Raw genomic sequence first — 19,439 nt, 5'->3', positions numbered from 1 at the left:
GCAGGTGATCAAGAAGGCGAATGGAATGCTGGCCTTTATAGCGAGGGGGATAGAATATAAAAGCAGGGAGGTCTTGCTGCAACTGTACAGGGCACTGGTGAGGCCGCAGCTGGAGTATTGTGTACAGTTTTGGTTGCCGCACTTGCGCAAGGATATTTTGGCCTTGGAGGGAGTGCAGAGGAAGTTCACTAGGCTGACACCGGAGATGAGGGGGTTGGACTATGAAGAGAGGCTGAATAGACTGGGTCTGTACTTGTTGGAGTTTATAAGGATGAGGGGGGATCTTATAGAGAAGTATAAGATAATGAAAGGGATGGATAGGGTAGAGGTAGAGAGATTCTTCCCGCTCAGAAAGGATAGCAGGACTAGAGGGCACAGCCTCAAGATAAGGGGGGGGGGGGCAGTTTAGAATGGAATTGAGGAGGAACTTCTTCAGTCAAAGGGTGGTGAATCTCTGGAATTCTCTGCCCGTTGAAGTGGTGGAGGCTACCTCGCTAAATATATTTAAGTCACAGGTAGATAGGTTTTTGGTAGGCAAGGGAATTAAGGGTTATGGGGAGAAAGTGGGAAAGTGGAACTGATCCACTTCAGATCAGCCATGATCTTATTGAATGGCAGGGCAGGCTCGAAGGGCTAGATGGCCTACTCCTACTCCTATTTCTTATGTTCTTATCTCCCCCTCCAACATTGCAGCTGAAGCAGGAAACTTAGTGTAATGAAAGAAATCAAATGTTTGCAGACCAGTGCCACTGCACAGATACTAATAGGCCACACTGAAAAGTAACTCTGAAAATAACCTTAAATGGGTGGAGTAGAATGTCAATAAAATTCACCATCCAGTGGGAAAACTCCATGTGGTAACCTGGTTTGAAATATATTTTAAGGGCATTTTTCTGGATCTCTATCCAGTTGCACTGGATCATGATGCAGAGAATATTAGAAATTTGGAAACAAGAACAGAAACTGACCTGCTGAGTTTCTGCAGCATTTTCTGATTTTGTTGCAGATTCCAGCATCTGCAGTATTTTACTTTTTATTATATTGTAAAATTGGACATGCTCCGACCTGCCCAAGTGCAGACTGAAGGAAAGTATCCAGCTGAACCATTATGACAATGCTACTTGAACTGAAACAGTAACCACTAAAACATTTTAACTCTTGTTAAAATGGGTAGGATTCAAGGATGGAAACCTTGTCTCTTTTTTCAGCTCCAGCATGGAGAGCGAACTCCAAGCTTTAAGTGTTCTCACTGTATCCGGCCTGAGATCAGCAAACTCAGTCAGACCTTGGATCATCTTGTCGGTGTGGTAGTAATGTGCTACTTCTACCAGCTTTGACACTGGGGATGTGTCGTTGCTGAAAAATATTGAAGTTTATGCACAAAACGTAACCTTGTGAAAGAGCAACGTAGGGTGTCATGAGCACACTTGACTATTGGATCAATTCCACATTCTGACACTGAAATTCACAATCTAATTATAAATATTGCTGGTGACTGGACCACTGGAGCAGGTTACCAGCTGGTAATGTCTTTCATGCTAATGCAGCCAGGTGGTGTCTGTGCATCAGCATCTCACACACTAATGATTAAAATGCCACTGAGCGCGGAACTCGGTTGCAGCAATACTCAGAACATATTATGTAAGTTACTATGATATTTTTAATTTTAAACTATCTTGAAAACAAGAAAATTAATTGAAAAAATATTCCTGTTAAATACTTTTTTTAAGAACCTTGATCGATTGGCTGAAAACAAAATTTCAAGGAAGTGAAAGGGTGGATGATCCATCCGATGATGCTGACAACATCATTCAGACACACTTATGCAAAGCAGTGAGCAGCAATGAAGTGGCTGATGTATTTGTGCACATTTGTGTGAAGGTAAGTGCCTTGTGCACATATCTTTGTAAAGGCAAGTATTGTATAAAGGTTACAGCTTTTTCAAAGTTGACTTGAAAAGATCCAGTACCCTATAAACGTTCTTTCAAAAATTACATTTGTCTGATTCGCACCTATTAACGATCTGTGGTTTTGTTGACCAGGTGACCAAAGGCCCTTTGAGTGACACAGCTGTGGATGCAATGGAACAACGGAAAGAACTGCTGGGAACATCTGCTCTGATCCTCTTGTTACCAGCTCGAGAAGGTGGCACAGACCAGGATGAGGAGGAAGTCTACTGGCTCTCTGCTATGCTTCAAGTTAGGCAACTTTTACAAGCTAAACCTTTAAATCCTCCAGTTCCACTGGTTGTCCTTGTTCCCAGAGAGGAAAGCTCATTGAATGAGGAAGAGGTGATAGAAGGTAAGATCTGGTGCCAACATTTAATAACCACTGTAAGTGTAACAATGAAAGCTGGAATCCTGAACTTTTAAAGTGGGATTTTTGCATTAAGATCATGTATTTCAACAATTATAAACATGAAAAATTCATGGGCAGGTAGATTTAAAACTCCATTTAATTTTTTACAAAGGGTTCAGCCAACATATCTAGTTTAGTCACTTCTGCCATTATTGTCTCTTGTGTGAAATTCAAACTAGAAATGTATTTATTTGTAAGATCTATCTGATTTCTGGATAAGATGGTGCTTTTCTAGTCCTGCCTTCTGTGTTTTGCCATTTTGAGTCTGATGTGCTGCATCTAGTGCTAACCTACTTACTAATTTCTCTACTTCACAATGTACGATTACTTCTGGCTTTGATGTGCAGCAGCCTGTAGAATCTGCTAGTAGTACTCAGGCTGGCTATCTTGTAGTATTGGTCAACTTTAAAAGAGGCTGGAGAAGTCATTTGTTGTTTTCAGACAGATGGTCTCCTAGTACTTCATAGAACAGGTGGATCTGAGATGGAGGAGAGTGGAGCGGTGAGCTGTGTTGAAGATGTGAAGAGAGACAGTGAGCTGTGACTGCAATTGCAGAATGTGGCTCAGTCCCAGCTGCTCGAAATGTGCAACAGTGGGAGAATTGAGCATAAAACTATTTAAGAACCTTGGAGAAAAAAAAGCATGTTAAGATGAAGGGGATCTTAGAAGGGTTTGAGGGTGGACTATTAATGGTGCAAGATGATGGCATTGTTTTGAAAGAGTTGGCCTGACAGCCTCAAGAAGTTTGGGACTAAAAAGTGTTCAGAGCTGGATTGAAATAATGTTGAGTGAGGAATTGAAAAAGTCTGAAATTAGGGGAAGGAAATAACATTGCTTGGAGAATTATATTCCGTTGGGAGGGAATTAGAAATAGTGATTGTTGAAAGGGAGAGCCTTTTCAGTTTGTTTAACTCTGACGTTTTCCATGGGTGGCACTGTGGTTAGCAGTCCTGCCCCACAGCACCAGGGACCCAGGTTCAATTCTGGCCTTGGGTGACTGTGGAGTTTGTATATTCTCCCCATGTCTGTGTGGGTTTCCTCTGGATGCTCCAGTTTCCTCCCATACTCCAAAGATGTGTGGGTTAGATTGATTAACCATGTTAAATTGAGTCTTAATATCAGGGGGATTAGTGGAATAAATACATAGGGTTACAGGAATTGGTGTGGGTGGGAGTGTTATCGGTGCAGGCTCAATAGGCCAAATGGCCTCCTTCTGCACTGTAGGGGTTCTAGATTGGAAAATGGCTAATGTTACGCCGTTGTTTAAGAAGGGTGCCAGGCAAAAGGCGGGGAATTATAGGCCGGTTAGTTTAACGTCTGTGGTAGGTAAAATGTTAGAATCCGTCATTAAGGAGGAAATTGCGAGGCATCTTGAAGGGAATTGCTTGATAGGGCGGACGCAACACGGTTTCATTAAAGGGAAGTCGTGTCTGACAAATTTACTGGAGTTCTATGAGGATGTGTCTAGGGCAGTGGATAGAGGAGAGCCGGTGGATGTGGTATTTCTGGATTTTCAGAAGGCGTTTGACAAGGTACCTCACAAGAGGTTATTGCAGAAGGTCAGGGGACATGGAGTTGGGGGTAGGGTGTTAGCGTGGATAGAGGATTGGTTGTCAAATAGGAGGCAGAGAGTGGGGGTCAATGGGTGCTATTCGGATTGGCGGTTGGTGACTAGTGGGGTGCCCCAGGGGTCGGTGCTGGGGCCTCAGCTATTTACCATTTATATAGATGATCTGGAGGAGGGAACCGAGTGCAGGGTGTCGAAATTTGCTGATGACACCAAGATTGGGGGAAAGGCAAATTGTGCGGAGGGTGTGGAGAGTCTGCAGAAGGATCTAGATAGGCTGGGCGAATGGGCCAGGAAATGGCAAATGGAATTTAATGTTGGCAAGTGTGAGGTGGTCCACTTTGGTAGGAAGAATGGTAGGAAGGACTATTACTTACGTGGCGAAAAACTGCAGCAGGCGACGGTGCAGAGGGACCTCGGGGTCCTTGTGCATGAGTCGCAAAAACCCAGCTTGCAGGTGCAGCAGGTGGTCAGGAAGGCGAATGGGATGCTGGCCTTCATAGCGAGGGGGATTGAATATAAAAGTAGGGAGGTCTTGCTGCAGCTGTATAGGGCATTGGTGAGGCCGCAGCTGGAGTACTGTGTGCAGTTTTGGGCGCCGCACCTGCGCAAGGATATTTTGGCCCTGGAGGGAGTGCAGAGGAGGTTTACTAGGCTGATACCGGAGTTGAGGGGATTGAGCTATGAGGAGAGGCTGAATAAACTAGGCTTGTACTCGTTAGAGTTTAGAAGAATGAGGGGAGATCTCATTGAGACGTATAAGATGATGAATGGGATGGATAGGATAGAGGTGGAGAGACTCTTCCCGCTCAAAAAAGACAGTAGGACTAGGGGGCACAGCCTCAAGATAAAGGGGAGGCGGTTTAGAACGGAGTTGAGGAGAAACTTCTTCACTCAAAGGGTGGTGAATCTCTGGAATTCTCTGCCTGTTGAAGTGGTGGAGGCTGCCTCGCTAAATATTTTTAAGAAGCGGGTTGATGGGTTCTTGATAAGAGATGGGATTAAGGGTTATGGGGAGAGGGCGGGAAAGTGGAACTGAGCCACAACAGATCAGCCATGATCTTATTGAATGGCGGGGCAGGCTCGAAGGGCTAGATGGCCTACTCCTGCTCCTATTTCTTATGTTCTTATGTTCTTATTTAACCTGAAGTTGTGAAGTTCCACTACTAATGTTGCTCAGAGGATCCTCACTCTTGTATCTTATCCATCATTCGTTCTGCCCACCAAAAATCCAGATATCAGCGCCGATCAGAATGCATTGTTTTGAATTTCATAAACTCTTCATGTGTCTTGTATTACAGGAGCTATATATAGCTCAATTAGGCTATCGCACTGATGGGAGACGTTTTAATGGAACTTTTATGCAATTTATATACAAGTTATTGATAACATTTATTTTGCATGAAGGTCTAAAGCTTGAAGCGCTAGTGGCTACTCATCTCGTGTCTGAATTTTTGATTGTTCTGATCCCAGGAAAAAGCAATTATCTTCAGGGATCAAACAAGGTAACATTTTTCATTATTAAATGGGTTACAGACCTCCTTGGTTAGCTTGACATGATTGCGAATTAGTAGAGCAGCATCTTAGCTGTTTGCTTTCCACTCAGGAGAAATTTCTTTGCTAGAGAATGGGCAGAATATGAAATTAGCTGCCATGCAAGTGGTGGAAATAGATGGCATAGGTACAAGAGAAAGCTAGATAAGTGTATGAGAGAGAAAGGGCATGAAAAGGATATACTGATGGGGTTATATGAAGAGGGATGGGAGGAGCTCACGTGAATAAAACACTGACATAGACCGGTTGGGCTGCATGGCCTCTTTCTGTGCTGTAAATAGTTTGTAATACTTTGCAACGATTATCACTAAAGGTTTAATTCAAAGACCCTGACTCAGAAAATAATGTTGCAGTTTTGTCTTAAAACGTGAACTTCCAAGTCCTGTTCTGACAAATGCCATCCAATATCTTATTCTTTGAAATTAAAATAAGTCTCATCTTTCTGGACATGGATGTCAGCATTAGGCTATGTATCCCAGGTAACAAAATTCAGGATTTAGACTGTCCTTCCATATCTAGAGTAGAATGGTGTCTAGTTATAAGATGTTAAGAATTCAGTAAATATGGCCTAAATCCTGTGGCCTCTCCCCTATAGGATTGAGGCACCAATGGGATCTTGATCAGTTGGGCCACTGAGCTGACGAATAGCAGATGGAGTTTAATTTAGATAAATGCAAGGTGATGCGTTTTGGTAAATTGCACCAGGGCAGGACTTAGTTAATGGTACAGCAGTGGGGAGAGTTACAGAACAAAGAGATCTAGGGGTACATGTTCATAGCTCCTTGAAAGTGGAGTCACAGGTGGACAGAATGGTGAAGAAGGCATTCGGCATGCTTGGTTTCATAGGTCAGAACATTGAATGCAGGAGTTCGGATGTCTTGTTGAAGTTGTACAAGATATTGGTAAGGCCACACTTGGAATACTGTGTACAGTTCTGGTCACCCTATTATAGAAAAGATATTATTAAACTAGAAAGAGTGCAGAAAAGATTTACTAGGATGCTACTGGGACTTGACGGTTTGAGTTGTAAAGAGAGGCTGGATAGACTGGGACTTTTTTCTCTGGAGCGTAGAAAGCTGAGGGGTGATCTTATAGAGGTCTATAAAATAATGAGGGGCACAGATCATCTAGATAGTCATATTTCACACACAGGGTGGTGAATGTCTGGAACAAGTTGTCAGAGATAGTAGTAGAGTACAATTTTGTCTTTAAAAAAAAACATTTAGACAGTTACATGGGTAAGATGGGTATAGAGGGATATGGGTCAAATGCGGGCAATTGGGATTAATTTAGGGGTTTAAAAGAAAGGGCAGCATGGATAAGTTGGGCTGAAGGGACTGTTTCCATGCTGTAAACCTCTATAACTCTAAGTTCTGTTCCATTACATAATGTGCTTAACTTAGCTCTCTTTGAAATGGACTAATCAGCTTCCCAAGAAAGAAAGCCACCACCAGGGAAACCAGGAATGGACAATAAATGCAACAATACCTGCAAACTAACATGTAGAACAAAATAATCCAATTTGAATAAATATGATCGATTGCAGAACATTATTTAAATATAGCTCCTCTGTGATCTGCATCACTTGGACTATTTGAATTTCTTGTTTTGTTGCATCAGGTTTGCCTCATTCAAAAGAACTGGGGTCTAATTCCAGGATTCAATCTCTGCACAGCTGGCCTGAGGCAACAGTTTGTACTTGAAATGATTCTGTGTAATGCCAGACCATTGAAGAGCCATTGTTTGAAGGGTTCTTTTATCTGAACAAGAGTTTATATTTTTTAAGTTCAGTTTTACCCCTGGCTGAAAAATAAATACTGTTTAGCAAAAGATTACTCAATAATGGTGGTGTGGAATTTGTGTCATGGCAAGTTTTTCTTCAATCATTGTCTCTCCCCATCTTTTTCACAACAAACAGACTACATGGAAAATAATGTTGTGTGCCATGTTTCCAGTCCTTTGCAGAGTGTTATTTTTGTCACTTATTTTACAGTGAGATTTAAACACATGGGTGTAATTTCTTTTAGGTCTCTGAAGCTGTAAGGTGGTTGGCCTCACGTTGCCCGTCACCACCGGAGGTCTGCTGTCAGACTCTAATGCAATTCATTGAAGACGGGCTGTGCCGAGAGTTCAGTGACCAGTTTTACCATGATAAAACCGAAAGGCAGCTGGCTGCATTGCCTTCCCAGGACCCCAGCTCCATCATTGAGTATTACAATGATGTGCTGCGTTTCCTTTCAGAAGTGGTGTCCTCTGAACAACTGTACAATCTTTCCTGGCCAGTGGCTGAATTTTCTGGACCTGCTGCTCATGAAATACTGGCGCACAAAGAGTGGAATTCTAATAACCATCTGACCTGGCTAAAAAAAGCTGTGCTATCTTTTCAGTTGCCGGTGATGGACCGACCTCCCTTGCATGGTATGAACATAATCCTGTGAGATAATTTTACTCTGTGTTGGTGATCTCATCATTTATATTACGGCAATAATTGTTTTCTGTTCCTCATAGCTCCGTGGGCTAAGGTCTATGATATGATCTTCCACTACGTATCTCAAGTGCCAGTATCACAGCAAACTTGTCCACTGCTGCTTTCGAGGATTCAACATCTCCTTAATCAAGTTTACAGCAAATGGAAAGAAAATTGTCCCTTGATGTTGGAAGTCACGATAGATGAGGGGCCTTCGGTTTCAGAAATACCTTGGGATGAAATCATTGCCATTTGCATTGACCATCGATTGAGAGAATGGAGGTCCCCAAACATGCCCTGTGTTGCAGGTTAATCACGTTTCAATTTTTCATTTTCATTCTAGAGTGGACTGATTTTTGTAGAATTACAGTAAGTTGTGGTGATGAGGAGGGTACACAAAGCCATGAGAATTTTATTTATCTCTGGTTTTATGGGTTTGGAAACTGAATTCTGATGACATTGGCTGAAATCACATCCATTTGAGGGCAGAATGTTTTGCACTTTTGGTTTGCTGTGGAAGATAGAAGATGATTGGATCACCAAACATGATTCAAAGAAATTGGGAAAAAGAAGTGCTTTGAAAAACCTATTGATGAAGGAAAGGCAGTGCATGTTGTGTAAATAGATTTTCAAGAAGCAATTGTTAAGGTATCGCATAGGCTTGTTGATGAAAGTCAAGTGGTTCTGTACTAAAGTGAGTGTGGAGACTCGGATAGAAAACAGATTGAAGAGCAGAAAACAGAACTATGGCTAATGGGATTTGCCCTGGACTGAAGGGCTATAAACAGTGGTGCTCTCCATGTTGGAAACATTGCTCCTTTTCATATGTAGATGAGCTAGACTTGAATATGGAAGCATAAAAATTGGAGCATGGTAAACTGTGAAGAGTACATTAATAATTGCAGGAGTAACTTGGGCACACATGTCTGATGAAATTGAATGTGTAGGGTATTTCCTAAATGTTTTTAATAGGTTTATACAACTAAAAACAGTAATAAAGTTGACAATTCACTTTATTACCAACAAAACATTTGTCCTGAATAGTCTAATTAACTGTACAGAATAGCACAAACTCACCCTGCATTCAAAACTTACTGTGGAGAAAATTAAGAAAAATCTTGAAGATGGATTCTCCAAACCTGTTATTGCATGTACCCCTACTCACTCCAAATTATCCTTTTCATAACATAAGAATACAAGTAGGAGTAAGCCAACTGCTTTTCAAGCCCACTTCTCCATTCATTAAGGTTATGGTTGAACTTGTACAAAAAGTCCACTTCCTTCCCCCAGCCCCATTTCCCTTGATTCTGTAAACAATCCTGTCATGTATGGCATCCCTTGCTGTGCTGAAAGGTTTTTTAAAAACTTCTCATCAGCAGCTTTGCAAAAGGCTTTCAAGAACACGGAAACTTTGTATTCAAGGAAATGATTTGAATAGTTCTGTGTATTATGATTTTGTATTGTTAAAAGTCAGGCAATGTAAAAATACGAATATTTTTACGAAAAGATACATTGTGGCAGAAAGAATAAGGAGGACATGAACTCTAAATGTAAAATATTAGAACTATTGAAGAGCAGAGAATTGGGAAGTCAGGTACATAATATTTATAAGTGGGAGGTTGGCCTTTTTTATAAGTATATGGGATCCTGATTTTTACCAGAACTGAGTATAAAAGCAAAGAGGCATAACTACAGCTGTGTAAGTGATTAGACTATAGTTAATAACTGTCACCAGTTTTGAAGTACCATACTACAGAAAAGGCGTGACGGCCATGGGGAGAATATAGAACAGATTCATCAAAATGATATCAGGAATAAGGAACTTTTGTTCTGAAGTGACTTTGGACAAACTAGGCCTCCCTATAAAAATGGACAAAATTAAAAGATTTGATAGAGGTGTTCAAAATTGGGAAATTTTGATCAGGAAAGAATCGATAACTCATAGGCTTAAATTCAAATTTAAATGTAGAGGGACGTTGGGATATTATATGCCTGACTCCACACCAGTGGATACAGAACCTGTAATTTTTTTGAAAGATTAAATATTTTTAAAAGAGCAATGTTAAAGGAATTGGGGAAAGGACAAGAGAAAGTGAGACCAAGCCAACAACTCTTTCTAAGATTCTATGTGAATGGTCTCCTTTTGTGTTGTAAGTTTACGATCAGTTTGCTTGTAGAAACTCACTCACCAGAGAGAGCTTTAACTATTTTCTTAATAGCTATCTGAATGGCAAGTGTCTGAAAGAAAATTACTTTTTTGGGGCAAATAATTAGGCACTTACAAGTTTCAGGATATTTCTCGAAGGGCCAAATGGCTTGCTTCCGATACTGATTCATATGTCCATCCCAGCCTCAGATAGTATCAAAGCATGACTCATAGTTTTATTCCTGTTATTTGCAGAGAAGTATGACGTTTTTGAGCAGAACGTACAAATATACGAATTAGGAACAAGAGTCCCACATTTGGTCCCTCCAGCTTGCGCTGTATTCAATAAGACCATGTTGATCTGATTGTAATCTCAGCACTGCATTCCTGCTTACCACCTTTCACCCTTTTATTAAACGAGAATCTATCTAACTCAATCTTAAAAATATTCAAAGACTCTGCTTCCACTGCCTTTTGTGGAAGAGTCCCAGAGCAATGACTCCTGACTTCAGAGTGTAATTGACCTGGAATAGACCAGGTTCCCTTGCCCATACAATTTAGATATGGATCCTTTTCTAAATTTTGTGATGAGAAAACGAAATAAAAACAGAGGAATTCCTTTTATTGGAGTTAAATGTACACATCTCGGTCTGCTCCTCATTAATACCTTTTATTATCAATTTTCAGAAGCTGTAAGTGAAGATGGTCAGATCCTGGTCTACTATTTCCAGGATGATCTGAAGAAATACAAATGTCCTGCATTGTGGGAACAGGCACGAGCAAATACCCAAATGGAAATCCAAGAAGCCTCTCGCAGGTAAAGGGACAAAACAGTAAAATAAAATTTACTTCCTGTTCTGAATACTACTACTGTATGAGCTGCATTGTTCAGATTGTAGTTCATGTGACAATGAATTTTTAAAAATTTAGGACTATTTGCATGTGTTCTCTTCTCATGCATTTCAATTTGTTTCTTGAAATTATAGTTTTGCAAATGTTGATTAAATTGATTTATTTTCCCTTTGTTTTTTGAAATGGCATTATGCCTTCTGTGTTATCCATGTGTGACCTTACCTCACTCCATCGTACTGTTCACAAGATTTTTTTTAGTTTAAATGAACAAATGGAAACCATTCTGGGAACTGTATTCTATTTGGTAGATGAATCAGAATTACTTTACCAATTTATGATGCTCTACCTAGTCCATACATGAAAAATTGATAATTGGAATGAGGGCGATGAAGGAGGGAAGATTGTCTTTGCATGCCAAGTAAAAATTATGGAGTCCTTTGAAGCTTTGTATCTGAATTTTAACGGTTTTATTCTTGTGCATCATCTGCATTGAGAACTGGATGAAGACAGATTAGAGACTGAACAGATTCCTTAAACTTGTTGTAATGCAGCTTGCAGATTTTGATGTTCTTCTGTGTCAAGCCAGTGCAGAGTTGGGGCCTCCACAAGTACCACAGTACAAGATGAGCTGAAACATATTTTGATCAGCGTGGGCAGTTGAAGCTGTCTTGGGCATATTCGTGATCTTGCTTGTAACAACATAAATCTGGGAGAAGTTACAGTTACATTGATTTAGTTACAGTCAAGTTCAGTGGTTTTTGATTTTCATTGAAAATTAAAATGAATTGTTTGTGTTTCTACAAATTACTAATGAAATGAATCTTGGTCAGTAGCGTAATGAAGTAGAATTTGTCATCTGCAAGGTCAGTCATTTCACAAACAACCCCAGAATCTTATTTAATAAAAATGGACAAGATGTAGAGTTTACATAAACCAGGAATCTAGTCATGACACAGTTCTGCTCAATAATGGATTGTATAGTTACAATATTTATAAGTTATTTAACCCCACTGTGCGTGATTGAAAGACATTATGCATTTAGTGAAGGCTACTAAACAGATGGAGACTGCCCATAAGAGGGATCCAGGAGCCATTTTGATATGCAGTGCTTTGAGGATTGATAGCTTGAGATAGTCAGCCCCGTGGGGGGGTGCAAATTGATGAAATGGAATTGCTTACGTAATGGCTGGCAAAAGAGTCAAATGATCTGAAATTTCAGGTAGGTGTTGTCAATGTGTCATCTTGTCTGATTATCTGTGTGACATCACACATGTTGTATTTGTTTGAAGTTAAACTAAGATAAGATGATTGCACATTTGTATTGTGAGGACCAGCAGTCCAGATTCTGGGTGGTTTGGATGAGGAGGGATAAATAGGTTTTATTGGGCCTAGTGGGCTTTTGTTGCCCCAATAATTTATTTGTTTAAGGCAATCGCACGATGAAATGTTTGCTTGTAACAATTGCTCAGCGTGACCCATTTACCAGTTAGATCCCAGCTTTTGTTCATGAACCAGAAATGAGCCAACATAGATAATGACGGGCAAACAATGGGCATTTTATAAATGGTTCAGTCATTGTATACTGTGCAAACTTTCAGTAACAGGCTTCAATATGTTGAAAGTTACTTTTGTAATCCAGCAAATCTTCCCTTCAACTGAGGGGTGATGGGTAGAGTAATATAATTTTTAAAAAATTCTTTCATGGCATGTTGGTGTCACTAGCTGGCAAATATTAATTGTGATAATGTCACTGGACTAGTAATCTGGAGGCCAAGGCAAATTCTCTGGCGACATGGTTTCAAATCCCACCATTGCAGCTGGTGAAATTCAAATTCAATCAATAAATTCTGGAATTGGAAACTAGTCTTGGTGTCCACTGAAACTGTCATTGTTTGTTCATTCATATTCTTTAGGGAAGGAAATCTGCAATCCTTACCTGATTTGGCCTGACTCCAGGTTTGGGTTTGACTCCAGACCCACAACAATGTGGTTAACTCTTAAACATATTCTGAAATGGCCAGGCAAATCACTTTGTTCAAGGGCATTCAGGATAGGCAACAAATGATAGTGTTGCTGGCAATGCCCCAGCCCATGAAGGAATAAATACCAAAATTCCCATAAATGTTGTTTATATTTCCTCATACTGTTTTCCAGGTCGTCACAGAAACAGGGATACTCTTCGATTAAGCAGAGATCAGAGTGTAAATCATATACTGTGAAGGTCAATCCTGAAGAAAGGCTTCCAGACAGGACCGTTTCTGCTCTGGATATCACCCGTACTTCTACAGCAGCAGAACTTCTACCAGAACGACTGTTTTCAGAAATTGAAATGGAAAGAGAAGAGAATAGGAGGTACAATAATGGAGAAATGTGGAAAACAAAGAGCGTGCTTTCTGTAAATGATGTAGTTTATAAGGGTGCAGAACAAATTAGTGAGTCAGACCTTAGGGTGGAAATTAAGTAATAAACTCTTCCAAATGGTAGTGATAGCTCTTCCACAATCTTCTCTCTCATTTGGCAAAGAAAGGAATCTCCAGGAGTTTAGTTGGGGGAAGTCTGAAGTTTACTGGGTACTGTGTGATTAAGGTTTAGTCTAAAACAGGCCCCCAGAGCTGGTTTGAAAATGACGGTCAAACAGTTAAGTTGTTAGCTAATAGGACTTTTAGTCCAAGAGCAATGGGTTCAAATCCCATATGATTTTTAAAAAAAACTTTTTTTAACCAAAAGGTGTCCCTAAACTAGATATTACAATCAATTCTCTTCTGAGTTCATTGGGAGTTGGGAATCTTGTTTACTGTATTTCCTGATTATATATTTTCATCTGAATCATCCGAAGTTTGTTTACAGAGGAAACAGTTGAAAATAACTGGTAGACTAGGTGCAAGAACTTGCAGTTGTTTAAGTGCTGCACAGACCTAAAAATGGGTAGATTGAACTTTATTGTTAGTATTGCTGAAAAAGACATTATTGAAGCTTTTCATCTTGCACTCAGCATGACAGATTGCAAGAATACCAAATGTGAAGGGGATAACAATTTGCACTTCATGAGAACAGAGTGCTGATTCATTGGCAAGTCGAATCACTGCCATTCTCTGGTTCATTCCCAAGGGTTGCCTATGCCTTGACCAGAGTCACCTTGTCTGGTTTGAATTTAAACAAAGTTTGATGGTTAACTGTCAGTCACCAATTAACTGTGTATTCTTCTTGGTAGCGCCTGAACCAATCAGTCCACTTGCCAACCAATCGACACTGTCAAGAATAAATTATTTCCTTTACATTTGGTATTTGTGTGGAATGTCCTGATGAACACAAGGTGTAAAGCTTTGAAGATGTGTTTTTTTTCAGCAATACTCATTCAGTACCACCAAATGATGATTTATTGTTAGTCTCTGTCAAGCAAACTTGTTTATTTTAATGCAGGAAGTGTCCTCCCTAATGTTGTAGCACAAATGAACACAACCTTTCTCATGATTCATTGTTAAAGATTACCATTCAACTGGAAATGCATTTAGAGATAATCTAATGTGTTTATACCATTTCCAGGTGTGAGGAGCAACTGTATCGCTGGCTGGATGAGGATCCTCTGGATTCGATTGCTCTTCCCCTTTACCTCCCACAGACTTTGATCTCTGCTGATGATGTTGTTATTCCCATGCACCAAATTTCTACTCCAGTCACAACACAGGTTTGAGTATTCCTACTATTGCTACTTTGTGAGTTTGATGTATAACAGTTCTTCCGGCTCAGTTGACTTATTCTTGAATCCTGCTCCTATTATTTCTCCGAGATTGGAAATCTGATGGTACCTAATCCTGGTTTTTACATTTTTCTCATCCTAGGAGGTTGATAGTAGTGGACACAGTAAGGACATCAGTATGAATAACTCTGATTGGATGAATGATTCAACGATGACCCTATCAGACAAACTGAAAGAGTTTAAAAGGTTGATCCGAGCTAATCAAGAGGAAGAAATGGTTTGTGAGCGTCACCTGTCCATATTGCTAGATGTAACTGACACATGATGGAAACAGCAGAAACGCCTGTAATTTATGGGTATACAGCACTTGGTGGTTGGGTGCAGCCTCACTGAAGCTTTTACTTGAATGTTTTTCTTCCTTCCATTGCTCCATCATTTGAAATGTGCATTCAGTTTTTGTACAGTCATTAAGATAATGTGATTTAATTTATAACAAAATACTCCAGACAGTTTTTTAATTGGCCTTTATTCCTTGCAGTTCTCCACGTTTTACTACTTTTGCTGCTGGAAGTTTTTTTTTGCAGAAAACGTACTTTACATCTGCAAGTCTTGCCACAATCTAAAAATGTTTTCCTTTTCAATGAAAGGTGTGCGTAATTGTAAGAGTTTGGCACTGTTTCTGTGACCAATTTAAGGACTGAACTGGTGCTGAATGATGAAACCTGCAGGCGAAATAGTGCACCTTAAGCAATAAACATTGGGGAGATTTAGTTAATTGTTCTTTTGGAAAGATTGTGCCTGTGACTTTCTTCATAGAATTAAAATATGGTTTTGATGTGCATCTCAGATCTTTTATCCCATTTTAGAAAGGTAGGAGAGAAAAATCTAAGTTGGATTTTCTTGAGCTGAAGAATCCAAAAGGAACTGAAAAGTTTATCTGTTTGATCCTTTGAAAAACCACAACATGAAAACCATGGTATGAAACCAAGCTCCCAAGAGGAATTTGAAAAGATATTGACTAATGACATATGTACACTTTCTAATTAGGTTTTTAAACAGCTTTTTCCAAGTGTTGGTCACTTCTACCAGCTGTTTCTGGACATTTATTCCTGTTCCTTTCCAGTGAAGGGTTATGTATGTAAAATTCAATTTGTGCATGAATGCTTTAATTGGCATGGAAATTATGTTTTATAATGAATGATGATGCTTTAAGCGTCATTTAAACTTGTTTAAAGTTATATTTACATTCATTTGAAATGATTGGCTGTTGTCTGGTAACAGCCAGAGTTACATGGGACAGGTTCATTATTTGTTTTAAATCATATCTGAGTGGCATGTGTTCTGATATTATTGTGGTAATGTGTGATGTACAGCTCCTGAGAACTGATTGGGAATAAATCTGTAGTAAATGAGGAACTGATATTTCTGCTGCCATAAAAATTAATTCATGAACATCATGCCTACGAGTTTTGTCTCATCACATAACTATTCAGTTCAGGTTTACTGAGTCCTGTGGATGAATTTGTAGAACTGTTCTCTTCAATCAAGCATCCTACGTGTAGCACTGGATACTGGTTTCTGAAATTCATTTGTTTGCAAGAGTTTACTGTTTGTACTTATATTCATTGACTTTGCTTCAGAAATGAAGAAAAATAATGTTTATTCTGCTGCTTCATATGCAAAATGGTTGCTGCAATCCTAAACTTGAACCATCACTTTTTAATTTATTTTTTAATTCCACGTCTGTCTCCTTTTCTCATGGTAAGAAGTCTTACAACACCAGGTTAAAGTCCAACAGGTTTATTTGGTAGCAAACGCCACTAGCTTTCGGGGCTTTGCCCCACCTGACGAAGGGGCAAAGCTCCGAAAGCTAGTGGCGTTTGCTACCAAAGAAACCTGTTGGGCTTTAACCTGGTGTTGAGAGACTTCTTACTGTGTTTACCCCAGTCCACCGCTGGCATCTCCACATCATGACTACCATCCTTTTCTCATGCCATACTTGGCTTTTCTCCATCCTTCATATTTCTGAATTTCATTTAAGCCTACTTCTCTCTGCATCTATGAGCACCTAACCCTGAAACAGGCAGACTGACTTTGTTCCAGCAAATACAAGGTTCAAATATACAGGCATTAGCTGTGCAGATATGATTATAGACATCATATGCCCAACTAATCTCTATCCCTTATTTTCAACCATGTACAATTATGCACATTCTTGATTTCCAATTATTGTGTGGCTAATATATTGAACAATTAGTTAACCCCTTGTGTCCACATGGGCTGTAAGACTTCTCAGCCTTCCATCAAGGCTTCTTAACTCACAGCTAAATAAAGTTCTGTCAGCCCAAACCCTTTTCCAGTGCTTTAGAAAGTTATCTCTTGGGTTCTGAAGAAGAATCTTACTGGATTTGGTAACCATTTCAGTCTCTCCATGCTGCCTAACCTGAGTTTTTACAGCATTTTGGGGTAAAATAGAAACAAAGCTTTTGTCATTTTCACTCACACAAAATAGAATCTTCGTCATCTGTGAAAATTTGATCCTGATTTTCCTCCATAATTGTCATCTTTCTTACCTGGCTTCATCTGTTGTATTTTGGACGGTCTTGTCTTATCTCCCTCGATAGCAACTGCTTCCTGTGACAGCAAATTCACGTGTATGTACAAAAATGACTTGTTTTGTTCAATAAATCTGGATAAAATGATATGTTTGAGTTGGGTTTTGGCTTTAGCTGAATTGTAGCATCATTAATTCTGAGTCTGAAGTCACTCCAGAGACTCAAAACGAGGCTGACAATTATTGGAGGTGCCAACTTTCGGATTGGATGTTAAACTGACCTTTCCTTTTATCATAACATAGACTCCCTACAGTGCAGAAAGAGGTCATTCAGCCTGAGTCTGCACCCACTCTGTCACCCTGCACATTTACAGTGGCTAATCCACACAATCAAAGCTGACAAAGGATCATCAAATGTGAAACTTTGGTTCCAGTTTCTCTCCACAGATGCTGTCAGACCTGCTGAAATGTTCCAGCATTTTCTGCTCTTGACAGATGAGCTAGAAAAAAAATGCCAAACAAAAAGCAAAATGGCTCAAATCACTGACTACACCGTGTAGTGCACTAAAGCTATAGCCTTCACGGGTAACAGACTCACCATTTAGTTGGTAGATGCATGGAAACTCTGCCACTGAAGTCCCACTTCATCCTAACTGACAAAACCACCAATCTTTCATTGTCACTGGTCAGTCTTCCCTTAACAGCACTGGGGAAAATATCACATGGATTGCAAAGGTTCAATAAGAATTAGCTCCACCTTGTCGCAGACAAGTACGAATGGATAATAAATGAGGAAAAATGCAAAGTATAGGAATCAATTTGAACCTTCGCTCTTGTGTTAACTCTCCCAAAAAGCTATATCCCACCGCTCTCCTTTATAGTACACAATATGTTCCTTTTTAAGTGGATATATATTTCCCTTTTGAAATTTACCATTGAATCTGCTTTCACCAACCTCTCTATTCTAGATGACAATTGGCTACACAAAATAAATATCCACCATCACCCTAGTTTATTTTCAACTTTTCCAAACAACTGCTGCGCTTCCTGCCATTGGAAATCAACTGCTTCGTGTCATGTCTTAGCAAATCTCTTCGTTTTGAGTACCTTGATTAAGAATAATAGACCCGAAGTTTCTATTTAGTACCGTTCTAGAAAGTCTAATACACCTTTTCCAAGTGTGGACCAGATTTCCTAAAGTGTGATATACAGAATTAGACTGTATGCCGCAGTGGAGCCTAACCAGTGATTTATAAAGGTTTATAATAATCTTGAAGTTGCAGTCTGCTGCACAATCAAAATGACCCAGAAGCGTGTTTTACAGTTTTTCCGCTTCAGTCCAAAGATGTGCGGGTTAAGTTGATCGCCTATGCAAAATTGCCCCTTAGTGACGGGGATTAGCTGGGTAAATATGAGCCAAATGGCTCTTCTGCACTGTCGGGATTGTATGATTCTGCATTCGAAGATGCCGGTGCACAACTAGGAGGTCTTTATATTACTTCTGTTCATTCTGCACAACAAAAGAAAGTATTCAAAAGAAACGTCCTCCATCGTGTTCTTTATTATAGTGGCGTTTGCAACGGCACCCAACATAATGGTCTCCAAGCTGCGGCGTTAGCAACACTGTTGGTTATGTTGTGTACAAACGACACGGCGGTGTGCGGCCCGCTCAGCTGCTTTCCCGCCACCGGGTTGGGTTTGTGGCGGTCCCCAGTGCTGAAGGCATCAATCAGGGCCACTCTGAGGTGGTGAGATTCAGTTACTGTCCCCGACAAACAGACAATCGCCTCTACTCGCCCGCCCCACATTGTCCTCTCTGTGACTTTTATTGGCTGACTCGAATGTCCCGGCCCTGTGCACGCCTTTACGTGATAGGCTGAGATCGCTGGCCAATTGGCTCTACTGTGCCGTTGGCGTTTGAAATTGGATTCGGCCAGAGCTGGGCGCCGCGCGATTGGTTGGAGCGGATAACGGTTGGGCTCGTGCATCTGCTGGCGGAGGGAGGAGGAGCGGATGCGGCGACACGGAGCCCGCCTGAGATGAATGACTGGCGGGGAGGGCGGGGTCAGGGCCGGGTGTGCGATGCCGGATTGGTGGAGGAGCCAGCGGGAGGGCGGGACCGGACACGCGGGGGCGGGATGATTGATGGGCGGGCTGGGCGGGGCCAGACTAACGGCACTGTCAGTCATGGCAGCCATGTTGAAAGTGGTGGAGCGAGCAGCGGAGGGGCTGAGGGAGGTCGTG

The 19,439-nt window shown here is 40.6% G+C and overlaps 1 protein-coding gene across 1 annotated transcript in view; it reads left to right on the top strand.

Moving 5' to 3' along the window:
* The window catches only part of mcm3ap (minichromosome maintenance complex component 3 associated protein), a 64,574-nt gene extending 48,155 nt beyond the window's left edge, over window positions 1–16,419 (top strand). Inside the window, exons 21-29 of the mRNA XM_080198514.1 lie at window positions 1,731–1,881; window positions 2,043–2,301; window positions 5,333–5,430; window positions 7,507–7,897; window positions 7,988–8,254; window positions 10,780–10,909; window positions 13,099–13,296; window positions 14,488–14,629; window positions 14,784–16,419. Coding sequence (XP_080054640.1) covers window positions 1,731–1,881; window positions 2,043–2,301; window positions 5,333–5,430; window positions 7,507–7,897; window positions 7,988–8,254; window positions 10,780–10,909; window positions 13,099–13,296; window positions 14,488–14,629; window positions 14,784–14,966 — 1,819 coding nt within the window. The 3' untranslated portion in view covers window positions 14,967–16,419. The remainder of the gene's footprint in view (window positions 1–1,730; window positions 1,882–2,042; window positions 2,302–5,332; window positions 5,431–7,506; window positions 7,898–7,987; window positions 8,255–10,779; window positions 10,910–13,098; window positions 13,297–14,487; window positions 14,630–14,783) is intronic.
* Window positions 16,420–19,439: the final 3,020 nt, after the last annotated feature.

The sequence above is a fragment of the Carcharhinus amblyrhynchos genome, chromosome 11, assembly GCF_965287045.1.
Source record: "Carcharhinus amblyrhynchos chromosome 11, sCarAmb.v2.hapA, whole genome shotgun sequence".
Classification (NCBI taxonomy): Eukaryota; Metazoa; Chordata; class Chondrichthyes; order Carcharhiniformes; family Carcharhinidae; genus Carcharhinus; species Carcharhinus amblyrhynchos.
The sequence above is the reverse complement of the archived record's forward strand: the minus strand, read 5'-3'. Positions and strand labels throughout refer to the sequence as shown.